Source organism: Helicoverpa armigera, chromosome 11, assembly GCF_030705265.1.
Source record: "Helicoverpa armigera isolate CAAS_96S chromosome 11, ASM3070526v1, whole genome shotgun sequence".
Lineage (NCBI taxonomy): Eukaryota > Metazoa > Arthropoda > Insecta > Lepidoptera > Noctuidae > Helicoverpa > Helicoverpa armigera.
Genome location: NC_087130.1, coordinates 979,367 through 997,686, shown reverse-complemented (window position 1 = coordinate 997,686; position 18,320 = coordinate 979,367). Strand labels below are relative to the sequence as shown.

General features: G+C 32.7%; 1 protein-coding gene across 1 annotated transcript in view; it reads right to left on the bottom strand.

Moving 5' to 3' along the window:
- LOC110373714 (protein embryonic gonad) overlaps window positions 1-18,320 on the bottom strand; it is a 112,701-nt gene that overhangs the window by 35,586 nt on the left and 58,795 nt on the right. The window contains exon 2 of the mRNA XM_064036965.1: window positions 17,354-17,431. Coding sequence (XP_063893035.1) covers window positions 17,354-17,431 — 78 coding nt within the window. The remainder of the gene's footprint in view (window positions 1-17,353; window positions 17,432-18,320) is intronic.

The window sequence follows — 18,320 nt, the reverse complement described above, 5'->3', positions numbered from 1 at the left end:
AGCAGTTAAACTCAAGTGCCACTAAACACCACTTACAACCACAAAATGTTAACTATAGGTCAAGTACTTGAATTAGGTAACAAACACATCGACGATACAAGAATTATTTCAAACAAGAATGATTGACGTAAACCAAAGATAATGGCGTGGTCAGATGTAACGTTTGGGCAATGGTACCTACAGTCTGTACCCGGCATTACAAAAACTGGGCACCAAGTGTATTGACCTATTAATCTAGTTAAACTACTTACATAACATAGTCGCATGGGGCATAATAAGTGTCGATTTATTTATTTGAAGCGCGCATTCTGCCGTCATCGTTGTCTTTAATTATCACACCTTCGTCATCTGCTACTGGAATTCCTACTTTATTACAGTCATCAAAGAGTTGTTTTTTGTTGAGTATAGAGTGACGTTAAGCTGTTTTAGTATCGAGTTGGAAATATACATTTAAATGGTGGCGTTTATACGGATTTGCCAGTTGAATCATCAATGCGTTCACTCGGAACGTAGTAAGAGTATTAAGTCGAAGCGAACAGATCTAAATGTAAATGTTTAGCAACACGAATGTGGAATAAGGTTTTTTTTTTATTTTTTGTAAACAAACTTCGGTATTTGTCGTGATCATTTGATCATTTATATACATGACACAGGCTATGTTTTTCTTGACGGCCGTTGGCGTGAAGTTGACTTGCTAGGTTGGTTTTCAAACTATCGATTGCCGGATACATTGTAATGTTTACTTGATAATCTAGAAGAATGCGCCTGTAATCTTCGTAAGAATGCTGTACAAGTTTCCATAGTATTTGAGAAAGAACCATAAGGTATGTATTGGCTTTAATTCTCGGCAGTTAAACTGCGAGCTGTTTTTTATAAAGGCTAAGATGTAGGATCTAAAACTACTATAAATAAAAGGTTCAGTGTTCACCGCAGTAATGCTGAGAAGTTAGTACTTAGATTTAAAGATAAGTATTTAAATTGTACTCAGGAGACATGAGTAAACATGGTTATGCGTTAAATAAGGAAGGGGTAGCATTACTTGCGGGTTCAAGGAATAAATTAATAGCTCTAACAAAGATTATTATCTGAAATCTCGTTCTAGTGTAATCTTATTACATAAATGCGTATGTTGCTTGGTCAGTCTTTTTGTTTCCATATTAAAATGGCACTCTTGAATGCTATGAAGGTCTTACTTGATAAGAAATTGAATTAAAAAATCTAAAGGTCTTAAAATAATTTTTCTGCCAGCATATTTTGCAAATTCTTTAAAATACAATTGAAACGAATTTATTAAATAGATAAGAATTTTTTACTAACCTATTTATTCAAAGCGAAAAATTATATATTAATAAAGTTATTTATGTTTTTTTTTTAATATTTCTTTAATACGTTTGCATTTTTCCCATTGTACAAAATGCAAATGCTAAACTAGATAAGTAATCAAGGATAAACATGTATATTTTTCAATTAAGTTGAAATTTAAAACCTAATAAGAGAACTTGCTTCCATCTAGTTTTGCTGCTAATTTGTTTACATACCAGTCTTTACTCGCTCAGTATGAACAAGGCGTTACCGATTATAATCGAATCGCTTTGCATATCGATACTCGTGTTCCAACCGATAGTGTTTTGCGTCTGACTAAGGATATTTGTTGTGGTTACTAACGATGATGTCTACAGTAATGTTTCCATAAACGGGGACTGTTTCTGGAAACTACGGCTGAATCGATTCTAAAATCGAATTTGTTGGTGCTTTTTGAATCGAATGTTTATTTGGTTCATCACATGAATGTGTAATTTAACCAAATGTTTTTTTTTTGCAAATCGTCATTGAAACAAATCGAAATATGTAGTTTTGTTATTAAACATCTCAGTGTGAAATAGTTCTAGATTTATTGAGACTAAATAATAGATACTCAACGTTGTTTCAGTGATTATTTCAAATAGGCATAATATGTAATAGATATCGTCTTTTTTATTCGCCTATGGCTGATTAAAATCTTAACAAAATGTGATTTTGTCATCATAAACTATGTAAAATCGAATTCAAATATCCTAATTTTATCTCACCAAAACTATTTAAGAAAAAAACTCAAAACATAAACCAGAATCGACCATAATCATCCTCATTTCAATATTAGATTAATCAAACCCGTCAATTGCTGGCATTAAAAATAAATTGTCATCAACGATATCAAAATAATCGACTATGCGTGTTCGATTTGAGCGAGCATTGCACTTGGGCGCACTCCATATCATTCCAGCCTTATTTACGACTGTAAACCGATAAACCTCAATAAACTTAAAGATAAAATAGGTATACAGCGTCACATACACTTTGAACTGTGAAAAAAGGGTACATTACAAATAGATTTCTGGTCAATCGTTTCGAGGCGTCCAACCGGGGATTGAAATCGACTAAACGATTTAGGCGAGCGTAGTTATCGATAGAATGTATCGAATGATTACCGTAATGACAATTTATGCGCGAGTCTAGTGGGATATGTAAACGAGGCATGGTCAAGTGTGGCAGTCGACTCATTTTAATAGGACCACCCGTGTGAACTCAAGCTTATGGCTCGTGATTTGTTGAATTTGATTTTGGATGTTTATTGTTACCTCTGATAGGGTTTCCTAAATCTTTCATTATTTCGATACGGTTATAATGTTTCTGGTATTTCATAATAGTGATGTAGTGTGTTGTTCGTCGATATTTTTTGAATATTTATTGGTATCGGTGTTAAGTTCAGCTCGTTAGTGTTATTTTATTGGATTGGGTTTACATGATTTATTCATGGTATTCTCCGGGCTATGAAAAAGGCCGATATGGGCAAGTTATCGATAGATATATGTATCATGTGTTTTGGAGGTGTTAAATGTTGTTAAAAACCTTTGACATTTTCATTTTTTCTATTTCGCATAAAGATGACTGATCCTTCAGAGTAGTCAGATTTGAAAAGATTCGAAAATCTTTATGTATTACCGACCTAATAAGTAACTTTTAATCTCGGGCTCTAGGGTAACCAAGGTTATTGGAAGGTTAATCTACTAATAAATTAACTAACCCTTGAGATACCCAATCATAAACTAACGAAGGTACAAATTATTTTGATTACCATACATTATATTTTTCCGATTGACAAACTGATTGATTAAATTCAATCACCTTGGATCGAACCGTGAAATTGTAACTTACAACAAAATATTAATTGTTTGTGCACGAACTTATTTATCATTTTGCTTATTTTTAGAACAAACTTTTTTAACATTTCAAATATTATTTGAGAAATTAAATATCCTTTTTAATTATTGGTGAAGATTTATCAATCACCATTAGTTATGATTGTCAATCATTTTGACAGTTTAGAGGTATGGACAGGTAAATTAAGCATCGTTTTTATGTGTTAAAATATTGTGTAGATAGGTGCCAAAAAAATAGTTCCTGTTTATATTCGTTAGACGGATTCATCCTCACTAATGTTTATCGTTTGAATATAAATAAATTGACTATTTGAAAATATTGTTACCTATAAACTTTTCACAATCCTGACCAATCTAATTAAATTATAGCTTCAGAATAATAATAGGCTATAGTTTTAATGCCTCGGGATGTGGGTAAAATTAATATTATCATTTTTATGTATTAACAATAATTTTACATAATATTTTTTAGATATTTCACAAGGTATATCCCTGTAAAAAAATGCTCTTAGCGATAAGACCGCCTTTTGTAATCACGCATATTATTTTGTTTGTTACGTCCTACCATGTTTGTCCTATTCGTGTACCTAAAAAAAAACCGGCCAAGTGCGAGTCGGACTCGTGCACGAAGGGTTCCGTAAATTACAGTTAAATCAACCTATCTCAAAAACTATAAGAGATACTTTGATCAAACCAAAAATCGTTGAAAGAGTTAATTAGCATGCATCACCTCTATTTTTTTTAGAATTTTATACCCCGTAGTTATAAAAATAGAGGGGGGGGGACATACTTTTTACGACTTTGAGAGCTGATATCTCAAAAACCGTTCACTTTAAGAAAAATGTTTTTTAGAAAACTTTGTATCATTTTAAAAGACCTTTCCATTGATACCCCACACGGGTATGTACATCGAAAAACAAAAATTCATCCCTCAGTTACATGTATGGGGGGCCCCACCCCCAATTCTTTTTTTTACTATTTAGTGTCATATTTTTGTAGCGGTTCATACAACACATATTCCCATCAAATTTCATCACTGTAGTACTTATAGTTTCCGAGTAAATCGGCTGTGACAGACGGACAGACGGACAGACGGACATGACGAAACTATAAGGGTTCCGTTTTTGCCATTTTGACTACGGAACCCTAAAAAAGGAATATTCTATCCACCTACCTAATTTAATTGTTTTTTGGTGTACTTAGAAAAAATAATATTATAGCTATCTATCTATTTTAATTGTTATTAATGAATCTTGACACATTACTACTAAAGTAACAACATTGTGTCGTGTGCATCGACGCGTGCGCAGCTTACACGCTACACTGACTCGCATTATGATAGAGATCTGTGTAATTATGTTATACATACACTTGTTTTGAAAGTGAGTGGTTTGTTGTTTTTATTATGTGTAATTTGTTAAGTAATTAATATCTATAGTAGTATTACAAAACTGAATATTTTTTTTTTGTTATTAATCGCGCTTATCTCAGGAACTACTAGAGCGTGAAGTATTTCTCACGCGACGTGGCTAGCTGTTATAGTAAGGGTTAAGACTCTATCAAGTTAGAATTATTGTAATTATTCTATCTAGTCTAGTTAAAATTAGTCTCAATGTAAATAAAATATTTAAGTGTTTACCTAATACAAACAATTTCCACTTTCCTTATTAATACAATCTTAAAGCCAGACTGACCACCAACTGCGTAAAACTAAACTAAATTGAAAACCCTTTTCATTACAACTTTCAGACCAGAATTTTCTCTCAAAAAAGTTCCATTTAATAATGTAAGGAATTCTTGCAGAACTGAATCATCAATGCGGATGGACGCCTACCACGCATACGCGGCAGGCTTCTGCGCTCACGCACCCGCTGTGACGTGTAAATATTGAAAAGTCGCTCGATCGAGGCATTTCTTTTGATTAAAATTAGTGTAGAGCATGGATATGGAAAACTGGCTTACGTATGTTCCAGGATAGATATCTCCCGACTTTGCATCCCTATTAGGAAACTACATACTAAATCGAAAAAAAAAATAACCTATCTACGCTACCAGTTTACTCCCTCTTTTCGTCTGATTATATGTATTATTTATCTAAATAAGTTCAGCTGTTTTAGCATAATATAATAACTTACTTTCAGATTTATAATATCTTTTCTATCTTAAGAAAGCTATTAGGTATATTTCTGAAGCCGCTGATTTTCACGAACACGAACTCAAGAAATTAAAACAAAAAAGTTAACAGAAAATAATACTGCACAAATTATACAAAATAAGATAACGCACTAATTACTCAAAGATACATCACAAAACTCGCTTCTACGCGACATTTAAAAACCACCATTCTTGAAGTTCCAGATCGTTTAAAACGAGATCATAAAGCCTATGATAAAGTGGTATAATTATGAATATATTGAAATACGTAATATTGCAATTTTAAACCGGAAAACATCGCATTTCGCCTCGTTGCGTCAGTTCAGAGGTTAAAGAGTAAATTTGAATATTATGACCGTAAAAGTTTCAGGTGGACGTCCTGTGGCAGCGATGCTAGGCGATAAAATTCTAGGTTTAATAATGAGCAGATTAGAAACGATATTGGTTACCTTGCAGTTTAGTCTGAAACTTTACGGTGCTGAATTTATATTGCATAATTGAAAGTATGAACCTTAAGGTCTTTTGAAAACTTAAACTAACCGCATACATATGCATGATAAGTATAGACCTACAATCAACTCAACAAAAAAAGGATTCTATTCTTTCTCAAGACGCAAAGGACAAACTTTACACTAGGTTCTAAACCCATAAGTGTACATCTGAAATATTTAATTACATACGTTGAAAATAATAAAAAAATTTGCTTATAAAAATAGCAGAAATCATAGCAGAACATAGCTTTCAAAACACAAAAACCTATTCACATAAAGCACAGTTTTGTAACGTACAAAATGTGCGTTTAGAATTTTAATAATGTTTTTCTGCATGCGTCTGCGCCTCTCAAAAGGTCAGGTGAGCTGTGTCATCTATTTGCATGATCTAGGTTAATATTTTACGTTCGCCAATTTATTTGTACTAAAAGTTTTTTTTTTAGTTTTAGTTTTTTTCTGTTTTGTATTCATACTCGTAGTTTAGGTTATCGCTATTGAAATCGTATATTCTCATTGTTTGAAAAAAAAAAATGTTTTATGGACTTATTTTTTCTAGACTTTCTGGAGGCACTTAGATAGATTTATTATTATCAATGATGTCATTCGTGTTCTTTAGATACATTTCCACCTGTGATAGAGTGTTTTAAAATAGATTAAAAATAATATTAATTAATCCACGCTTTTAAAAGCCATTAGCATACAATAAATAACAGTGAACTTTTGGTATCTTAATCAAAAATCGAGAACTGATTTAGTTTTAGTTTTATTCGATATCTCGATCACGCGCGACACTATTCGATTCCCATTAAATTCTGATCTCATTAATGAAACCTGTTTTTAATGAGAAAATACCACCAGAAATTATACAGTTGTCATTCCCCGTCAATTCTATGAAATATGAACAGTTTCTTGTATAAGTAAAGATGTAAATAGATTTTGGGTTCCATGTTTCCACAAAAGCTGGTATTGATTTAATTTATATTATAATGTTAAGTGGTGATTTATGTTCGATATTTGCATTAAAATAAGATTTATAATGTGCTAATGCTGTTTTGTCATTTACTGATGAGGGCTGTAAAAGAATATGTAACACAAGATTTTTAGACGGAAGGTGATAATTTAGCTAACGAAATCGTGAAAGATCAGTCGAGTCAAAGTTAGTGAGTTCACACAAACCCAGTAGCACAAAGCCCCAAGGAATATTTCGATAATAATTCGTCAATTAATTTTTACACGATATAATTATCAGATCGATTTAAAAAGATAAGCGTTTAAACCAAGAAAAAGTTTATTACAAACCTTCCGACAGTTTTGAGTGATGTGCTTCTAAACTGTTGCTCTGACCTGACCTTTAATAGATCTTAATTATACCCATCCGAGTATTAATACACCATAAATATTTTAACATACACAACACTATAATAGTATGTTTAAAAACGTGCAACGAATGAGAGCAATCGATTTCATTACATGTAGGGGGCGTGATCGAATCGATCCGTTGAACTGCAAGAATCGAATAACTGAGTGATAAGTCGGACCACCGACCGAGAAACCAAACATTTCGGCACATAAACAAAACTTTGATTGCACACAATTTGATATCGATTCCAATTCGCCAATTACATTCGGATATACGGAGGTTTTCTACGAAAATCGATTTTATTATGGGGCATCGGGATCGGGAGCCTTTTTTTGGGCTGGCAATAATTTTATTGACGATCATTACTGTCATAAGTGTTGCCTGATTGAAACTGAAGTGCGTAATTCGTACTTATATGATGACCGTTTCCTATAATAAGCTCGGTGGAATAATTTACCGGGAAAAGTTAAAGGGCAAAGAATTAAAGATGTACAGTTCAATTCTTGGTAGGTTAATTATAAACAAGTTTTTATTAAGCTGACATTTTCATAATTTTCTTGCCTTTACCTAACTGTATTTCTTGATTTTGATCAGGTTTGGTGTGAGATAATCCGTATTTACAGAGCAAAGTAAATTCAAGAAACAATCATTCAAAATCTATTAGAAAACAGATTTTAAAACACAATGCCTCAAGCTTAGACACGTAATACTACGTCACATATAGATTTGAATGTCATTAAAAAACTGGGGCAATTCAAATAATATTAAACGTTGATTTTGCATTTTAAATGCCAACAAATTGACCAAAAATCTTCAGTAGAATCAATTTAAATACGTTTTAATATTTTACTGTTGACGTTTACGATGCACGCGTCAATAAATAAGCGCCAATCAGATTTATAAAGATACAATAAATATCGATTTGGCAAAAAGATTATCGATGATTTTTTGTCATAGGTATTAAAATCTATTAATTTTAAATGCGCTTGAATGCAATTTTATGCATTTTTTAGCAGGATTAAATGAACATTTAAAATTGCAACGTCATCATAGCACAATTACATTTATTAATCATTATTCAAAAAATAAATATCGACTGTTGAAACACGTTTAATTTTCAAAGAGTCACATGTCAAAAATAAATAAAAGTTACGTTACGAAATGTTCAACTTTAAATAGGTGCCTTAGATCAAGAAATACTTATCGTGAATAGATCAAAAATACGTTACCCGACGTTAATTGAGTGTTACGGTCAAATGTCAGATTTTGAATCGACTACCGCATTCGTCTAGACTTTATTAACACATCTTGTTATCATAGCTAGTTCACTAAGCTTCTTACATTTTGTTCGGACCAACCACAAAACATCCCGAGTGAACTTTTAATGAGCATTCAATTCGATACCACAAAAATCCAACAATAGACCCAATCAAGTCAAAAAATCACAAAACGCACTACCGTTACCGATTCAATATTCGTAACCGATAGAATCGATTATAATCACGCTCGATTCAGTATCGATACAATGATCGACATAGTGACGCCTTGTCCAGTGCAAAGACGGTTTTACAATAGAAAAGAAAGTGTTAAGTCTGCTAACGATGTATAAATTTGGTTTATGCGATAGATGTTACCAATAGTAACAGTTATTCTGTAGCGAATTCTCTTTTATGTCAACCTTCCTGCTTTCTCTTTGCGCGATTTGTGATTTGACATTTCGAGCTGTCAATGTCATTTTTTAACAATGTTTTGTGATGTTGCCATGTGTCGTGACAATTTTACTCAAAATTATGTACCCATGGTCTAACCGTTCTTTAGTTGTTGACAATTGCTGTCAGCCAGTCACAAAAAATTCGGTACCCCTATTACATATAATATAGGTATTTGACTAGGTATATTCTTGAAAATATATTTGTATCCCTCTTATACTCGTACACACCTATTATATAACCTTGAAAACAAGTCCGAATTGCAATCTCGATCATAAAAATACTTTTTATCAGTCTGACATTCATTGTCAATAATACCGACGGTTGGTAAGCGGAAAACGGATGGTTCTATAATTAATAGGCGCAAACCGACAACCAACGGTTTAACAAGTCTCGAGCCATAATCAGAGCAATTGACTGGTTCATTACGTTTTATATTAACACTTCGGATTTAGGGTTCAATTGAGGTGAAATACTTTGTTGTTTTTGGTGTTTGTTGATTTGAAGTTTGTTTTAAGCTATATATTTTTATGTGTACTTTATAGTTTTCCATATTACATAAGCTTCAAGTCAGCAAACTTCAAAGGTAGTCATTAATCGGAATCAGTTGCTACGGAAATCGATTTCAAAGTGTCGAAAATCGATATCAATTAGATGATGGTTTTTTGTGATCATTTAATTATTTATTTTTCAAGTTTATTGGTTGATATAACTTAAAAAAAAACATTTAGGTATTCCTTTAATGTTTATGCATTAAAATATCTTCCAAACATACGGGTCCGTCAACTTATATTGTGTTACTCATATTTCTCACGAACAAACTCTCTTTTACTTAAGGAAATGGTTAACCTTAATGCCACATGATCGCTGGTTCGACAATACACTTACATTACTCTTTTATAAAGTACAGGTAAACGAGAAAATAAATATTTTTATTACGGTATAATAAAGTATATTTTGGTCGGAAAGTATGTATTTTTATTTTTTGCTATGCTTTACTTGAAATAAATCTGCAATGTCATGTTCGCAATTTAAAATGAGCGTCTTAATATTTTTAATTATTGAAACCAAAGAGGATGTTTGCCTCCACGGTTAATTAACAAACTCAACAATCGCTTTCAAATACCTAGGAGCATAACCTTAGATAATGTCTGAGAAAATAAAAAGCAATCTCATAAAGAATTCAGTCTAAATACCAGTCCACATAAAGTATTTATTTTAAAATGATCTTTATTTGTCCGCGTACATTTACTATTCAAACAATTCGCTTAAAATTTCTCCGACCAGTTTAGGTACGTATATTTATTCGATATATTTGCATATACTATACATACATGTACCAAAATGTCGATGAATTATTCATGGTGCGTACGCGCATTATAAGTCATTACGATATCTGCGCAAGCGACGCCGACGCGCCGCGTCTTTAAATTTCAATTTCTTGTTACTTTTGATTTTAAAAAGGACTTTTTCTGAATATTAATGCAAAATCGAGTTAATGTACCTTATTATGGTTCTAAAATGATTTTTAAGTAAAAAATGATTTCAGTAAAATACTGCCTTGGTCTGAAGATTTTATTAATTTTTGAAATTTTTTGTTAAACATTTGTACCATAGATATTTTATTTAAATACATTTTATCCTTCAAGGTAATCTCAAAATACAATTGTAATTCATTTTAAACATAAAAAAATGTACAACATTAAAATCGTTCTTGAACTTTGATCGAAAAATACTTTGCTTGCAAAATATAGTACTCCCAAAAATGGTACAATTTAAATTGGTCGTACATTTTTTACCGAGTGTCGGTAGAATTGAAGATGGCCTGTCGGTAATAATTCAATTTATACATAAGCGATCGTAAATACGTAACCAACGATACGGTGTGTTCGTGTTACGGTACATTACAGGTACGGTCAGAAAAAATGTTCAGCACTTTAAATATAATTTAATTTTTCGGATAATTCATTTTGTGGATTTTCGTAAATGTAGAATTTCGTATTACGTATAGTTTACGTATAATTATATATGCTTAATTCTTTTCTTCTGTAACATTATTCTCTTTTGCAGGCATACCTAATTAAGTACCTACAGTTCAAGCCGTGTTAAATTTTCCTATTTTTATAAAATATCAATATGACGCAGTAATCTTTTTCTGTGTAATTGGAGATCTAATAAATAAGCCAATGGCAAATGAATTGAAATGCAAAAAGAAAAGAAAAAACTCAGGAACACAAAAGTTGACCAAAAAACGAAAAACACAACCAACATTTTTCTGCTCCATCAACCGTCAAACACTGAACTCATAAACAATAATCAAGCGCAACGTCCAACATTTTGCACAACCAGTTTTGAAATTTAATTTCCCTCGGTACCATCAGTATGGTGTACGATGTCGATTATTGAAAAGTGTGCAAATTATAGGGTCATCGATAATATTCGGCTGTAATGGCCGCCCGAATTACTGACCCCGACGCCATGTACAAAACTCTTTATAATTTATAATGTCCCAGTTTTTCATGCGTCAAGTGTACACCGATATATTTATGATTTAATCATATTCATTTGATATCATTTAGCGGGTTAGGTTCTTTTATTATTTATACCGACTTTGAGTGTACAAATGTTCAGCAAGTCTTTTTTAATAAACAATATCAGAAATTATCAAGTTCGTTCGAGTTTTAGAATGTACCTTACGGACAAATTAATTCTTTTGTTTTTATCATTCAAAATATGAATATTTATTGGAATAGCAAACTCTTTTAGTCATAAAACGTAGTATCTAGAAAGCCCATCGTGACTTTTACGAGACCGCAGTTCGCAGTACTACTTAGCTACAGTTCAAAGAGTAAAATCTTCATAATAAACTTTTGGTGTCATCCAAGTACCTGCATGTTTCTGCAATAATATTTGAACCCTAATTCCCTTTCATTTGCTTGAATTCAAGGTTCCAATAAAAAGCCTATAACCAAGCTACTTAGCGGATTTAATACCAGCATTAGACATTAAGTAAATTAAATTTGACTTGTGTAAATATTTCTTACAAAAAGCGTATTAATAAAGTAAATGTCAAAGCAAATGCCTTTGGGTATTAAACCTTTGGTATATTATGAAATAGGTTTAGCTTTGATGCTAGATTGAACGGGAGTTGCGGAATAATAAAATAGGTAGTGTACCGTTTGGTATGTCGTCAGACGTACAAATATTATGATGGCACGCGTTTGTTAAGCTTACGGTATCTAAATATCTAAATATAATATGAAATGTTACATAATAAACGTATTTACAGAAGTATGGAATATTTTATGAATCATCTTCTAATTCAACTTCAGTTATTTTCCATAATTTCAGTACCTATTCAAGCAGCCACTAAGCATGAATTTCAAAAGTATATAACTTTGTCTCCAAAACAAAACGATGCTAGTAAATTCATGGGTATTAAAAGAAAAAAACTTATTTATAAACCAAACATAAATTGCATACTAACGATAGGAAAAACAAACAAACACCCACGACCAATTAAACACAAGATTAACAAAATAAACAAACCGTCACAACGTATTTTGACCCTTAATGTTACAGTTATAAGGGTTAAATTAGCATACTGAATCAGTTTTCATCGCCCACTCCTTGTTTTATTCTGTCATTCTAATAAACAGTTAATAATTATGCTAAACATAATCTTAGATTATAGTGAAAACAATATTTGTTTTATGTCGAACTTGGTGACATTTATCATGTTTAATACGTATCTGATTATAATATATCGATGGCTGATACGGGATGACTTGTACCTATTATTATAACAAATCAATGTTTTGTAACTGTTTGGGTCGAAAGTTTCAGTATGTTATTTATGAACCCTTACATAGCAAGATGGTAAGTTGAATAAGTATGGGAAACGTAAGGTATGATTATTACGTTTATAGAAAGTCAGCGTGTTTGAGACCAAAGTATTTAATAAATCCATCGATCCTGTGTGCTTCAAAACCTAGTTCCCGACAGCGGTTTCTCCCGCTTCCCGAGGGAAAAAATGTCCCGTATGTTATTCTGATGTATAAGTTATATTACCTACTGGTTAGAGTTATCAAAAATCATCAAGCATTTTGTGTGAATGAGGAAGAAACATCCATCTGTATGTATACACATGTTTATGGCGAATAAATTATTCTATTCTATTCTATCGAAACTTTCGCCTTTATAATATTAATAGGATTTAATGAATATTATTCACACTAACACAAAAGATAATGATAGATCTGGACAGCAATTATGAAACAACATCAGTAACCGTTTATCTCAAGTTACGACTGTGTTATTTCCCTAACAATTAATGAATTTGTATATTGATTTATGGCTTAGAATTTGTAATTATCTTTCACAAGTCTTCGTTCTCATAGCAATGGTTTGTTGCTTTCGTGGTTTGAAGATTGTATTATTTAATTAGGTAATTCGAATGAATATCCACTTTTTTCCGAAAATTGTATCGAACGTATCAAGTATGGCTGTCATGATGAAACTACAAAAGTAAAAAAAAAATGTCGCGGACATAGACAATTCTGTATTTTATTGGACACATATGGGTTCGACAGATATTTTTTAATAAAAATTTTATTGTTCCCGACTCGATAATACACGTAATTACTCACATACACCAATAAATTACTCCCGAACGTAATAACAATATTTCGCAAGAAAAAACAGCTCGCGACTGTACCGAACTATCGTCGGCTTTTCCCTATCAATAAGCAATTGTTAAATACTGATAAATTGGTCAATTTGTTACCATATACGTCGGAGTAGTCTGAAGATATGTAATTACTTGTAGGTCGAACCTCCTCCCAATGATACGTAATATCTCATAGTCATTGCGTATTATGAGTTTTTACGTATTTTGCATGTCGATGTATCTAATTCTTTCTCTTAGATCTAAGCCGTGTTTTATTTTAGAGTCATGGCGCCGTATTTAAAAGTCAAAAATTTTCATAATCGGTAGGAAATCTTTATAAAAATATAGGAAAGACCAGCAGTGGATAAAATAATTCGAAACAGTTTTTTTTGAGACAGTGACATGTCTAAAAAAACAACTGTCTTTCATAATTATATCGATGATCGAATAGGAGGCCGTTGGCTATCAGAAAAAAAAATCATCCACGTCATAAATTCTTTCCAATAAAGTAAAAAATACTATGCCAAAGATAATAATATATTATAGCTTAATAATGAACGAGGCTTTAAGCCGGTGACATATTCGCTTTGCCTTAATAGCGGGTGGTCTGTAATTGATCGCAACGTTTCTACTACGAAGTCTGGGCGGGGCCTTATTTTGAGGCCAAATTATGAATTTTAAAAACTCACTCGTGAGCGCGTGGGTAGGTGTGATCTTCGATTTTAATAAGATGAATTTATTGATAGGCTTTTTTGGTCGTTATTGTTTTATAGTAATGGGCATCGAGCTCTTTATCTTTGCCGAATAATTTTGTTACCAATGAGTAATTGATATTTTCATGGATCATATTTGACGCTGAAGTGAATTTGCCTAATGCACTATTGGAGTACGCTAGGTCCAGAACACTGTCAACATTACATAGCTAATCAGCCATCTTAGTTGGTTACAAGAAAAGTAAATTAACATAATCCAGGTAATTTTTCATTACCCCCCAAAAAAATCAAAATTCACACACCAAACCGAAACCGGGTAACAGCTAAACCGCTTTCATAATACGAAATGCAATTACGAAATCAGAATAAGTTTCTTCACGTCCATAATTCAGTTGGCAACAAAACAGCGTACGCACTTAACAGAAAATTGAATCGAGCGACATTACGTGCGACAAAAACGTCGCAAATTGATTCGGAGTAGCAAATTGCGACGGACGACGGGCGCGACAATTTGTGATTGGCTGGTGTAGTGTCGTATTACGTGTCGTGTGGGAATATGTAATGGCTATCATGTGTTACGGATTTTGAGGTTGTTAGTCGCATGATGCTGTTGTGAAGTCTTTGGTGCCTTGAGTGATAGATGTTGATGAATTACAAAATTTAAGTAACATTTACGATGGAGCTTAGCTTTTGCTCGCGGTTTCACGCGCGGTCCGAGCAACTGAATAAAAAGAAGCCTAAGTATTATGTGATTCTGTTAAATGCACGCTGTATTACTGCCAAAATCCATTCAGTAGACGACAGGAAATTGACTGAATAGACAACATTCAGGAACTGTTTCATTAGATAGAAATAAAGACATGCTTTTATGCATGTCCCATTACTAAACGTAACTTCTCTCTTATCACATTCTGATGGACCTTAAAAGCTACTCTGAAAACATGACATCACAAACCATACCACCGGTAACTACAAACAATAAACCAAGGTAATGAACTTCGAAAAACAGAACAATGAGAACATTTCCATGACCTATATGAAACAATAATTAACAATAGCAAGTACGTCATTGCTATGAAGGTTGACACGTAATACGGCGGTGGCTGTCATTAATCATTTGACATAACATGTGACCGATAGCAATGATATTAAAGTCGGGTTATGTTTACGCTGTTTTGTACAAGTGGGGTGGACAGAGGTGGTATGTGGCAGTTGCAGTTTCTTTATGTAGTTCAATTTTGTGGACGGAGTGCCTATTTTTAGCCTATTGGCATCAACGTCTTAGGTTTGACTTCCTAGGCAGTTCTATCAAAGTACTTCAGATAAAAAAATAGCTTGACTGTAATCAGCTTTATTTTTGTATTTAGGGACCTAACGCTCTATACAAAAAATAAATCGTTTAGAGAAGTTTTGCAACTTATTTCACTTGAAAGTCAAAATACCGCAACAAAAACTTGGTTCAGGGATCTCTCACTTGAGAATCATTTACCTAATTTCTAAATATTTTTTACTACATTCTTGTTTTATGGACAAAAACATACCTAAATAAACTAAAACATTCTAAACAAACCAGTGACATCCGCCATCCATCTAAACATCTCTCCATAACCAATACATTGGAACTGAACAATCAGGCGATTTTGCCGTCGTGATTTATTCTACGAGGGACCACCGGCCCAGCATCCAGCATTCACGCGTCAATCTGCTTCATTGTATATGGTGCATGTCGTAAACCATGCAGTTTTAGATGCCTGTGAAGGCATGGTTGTAGTAAAAAGGTATGTGGAAATAAGATGGGTGACGCTACCTAATGCTGGGTGCACACGATACTAATTTCACACAGACTTTTATAGAATTTAGTCTGGGGCTACAAGTCTGCACAAACATTTTGTCATCATATTTCGACTCAGACTTCAAAATTTTTGCTCATAGTTCGTATAGATATTTGTACAAACATAAAGTCTATAGGTATCGTGCGGACTTACCATAAGGGTACCCAGCATACTGCAAACTTTTAGCCTGCCGATAGATTGTTCGGGTTTATAAATCAGGACCTATGTGTATGAATGGAAGTGCAGAAATAACAACGGCCAAGAATTAGGAAGTTATGAGACAGACTGAACACGTCGGTCTGCTTCATTGTATATGGTGCATGTCGTAAACCATGCAGTTTTAGATGCCTGTGAAGGCACGGCCGTAGGAAAAAGGCATGTGGAAATAAGATGGTGACGCTTCTAAGATTAGTTCTAAAAGTACACTGCAAACTTTTAGTCGGCCTACAGTTTCATCGTACGGAGAGGTATGGAAAAGCGCAGCTTGCAATGATCAGTTGGTATGAAACGCAACTATGTTCCCAGTCTGACTGGATGTAGCTGCGGACGAGCGATTGAGGCTAATTCACGATAAAATATTTTCTCAAATAAATAGTATGAATATTGTAGTAATTCTAAGGTCCTTTGCACGTGTATAAAATCGCAGGAAACAGCTTGTTTATGAATTCTATACTCAACTATAATATGTATTTTAATTGATATTTTATTCAATTAAGTTTAGTTTTAGTTAATAAAGACATCAAGTGATAAGATCTTCAGGAAGCCAATAAATGTGTCAAAACAAATTAATTGCAATATGCTAATCGAAAAACGATTATTTAATTAAAACAACAGACTGATGAATCATTTTCTTGAAAAAACGAGAAAATATTTCAAATTGATAGGTAGATATTTAATCAAAGTTTTAGCAAGCGCTAATTGACTTGAAATGACGCAAAGCAAAACCCATTTTTGCTGAAACGTTAAGTTATTATGGCATACAAGAAGCACGGAAAAAGAGAGGTTGATAAAATCATCATACATACTATAAAAGCATGTACTTATAAATAGATACACCTGCATTTTCATCAATACCGTACAGCCATACCTAATATTTTCCGGTACTCACTCTACAATTTACTACTACAACTAAGTAAACAGTACGATCATTAATCAACCACTCACGTACATAAACAGCTAAATGCCTAATAAGTCATTAATCATTAATTAATACGCGTTTAATTACCTTGCATCCCTCACAGGTGAACGCGCCAAAATGGAAGCCCGCTGCCGGCTCGCCGCACACTTTACATTGTTGATTCATCTGTAACAAGAAAAGGTATGTTTTTAGCAAATAATTAACATAAAATATAGTCAAGTAGAATAACTTATTTGTTTATTAACGATACGTTGTAGTTATAGGATGTTTGAACAATAAAGTAGTGATTTAAAACTAAACTTATAAATTCAACTCAAATAGCCCGACTCAAAATGTCAAACTTAAAGTACACTAAAACATCTATGAATGTATATGAATGTATACGAAAGATGATTCTACTTAATATTTTTCAGAAAACTGCCAAAAATCCACCAGACACGACATGGTTAACATGATCTTATACAGAAACATACCATCCTAACATTCAGTACCTACAGAAATTATTATACGGTATATTTCAATTAATACTAATTCAATTTATCGTAAGACAATTCACAAATATTTCCAACGTATCTAAATATAGCCGGGTGACATTTTTCACACCAACTAGACATAGTTTTCAAAGTCTCAAGAAACACATTTATTTGCAATCCTATTACCACTTTGTTGCAGCAATAAATTCACAGCCAGTCTCACAAATTAAATTAATTAACACCTTATGTTCCTTTAAACAATTAACTGACTAAAAGTAATATATCACTCGTTGTTACTTTGTGAATTAACTCATCTTCATGTAAGCTTGCATTGTTTCATAATTACTAAAAACTATTTTAATAGCCCACTGCATAAAGAATCGAAAATTATACAATTTTCTGCTTTTAATGTTTAACATCCATTGCTGGTTTTCATCTAGACATCGAAAGTTATGTCATACAAAACCAGCAATGGTCAATTATTAAGAAGACATTTCCCGTTTACATCAATTAACAACATTCTTTCTTGTTGATTGTTTTTTCTTTTGTAACAAGGAAGCAATGTGGTAATTTATACAGCC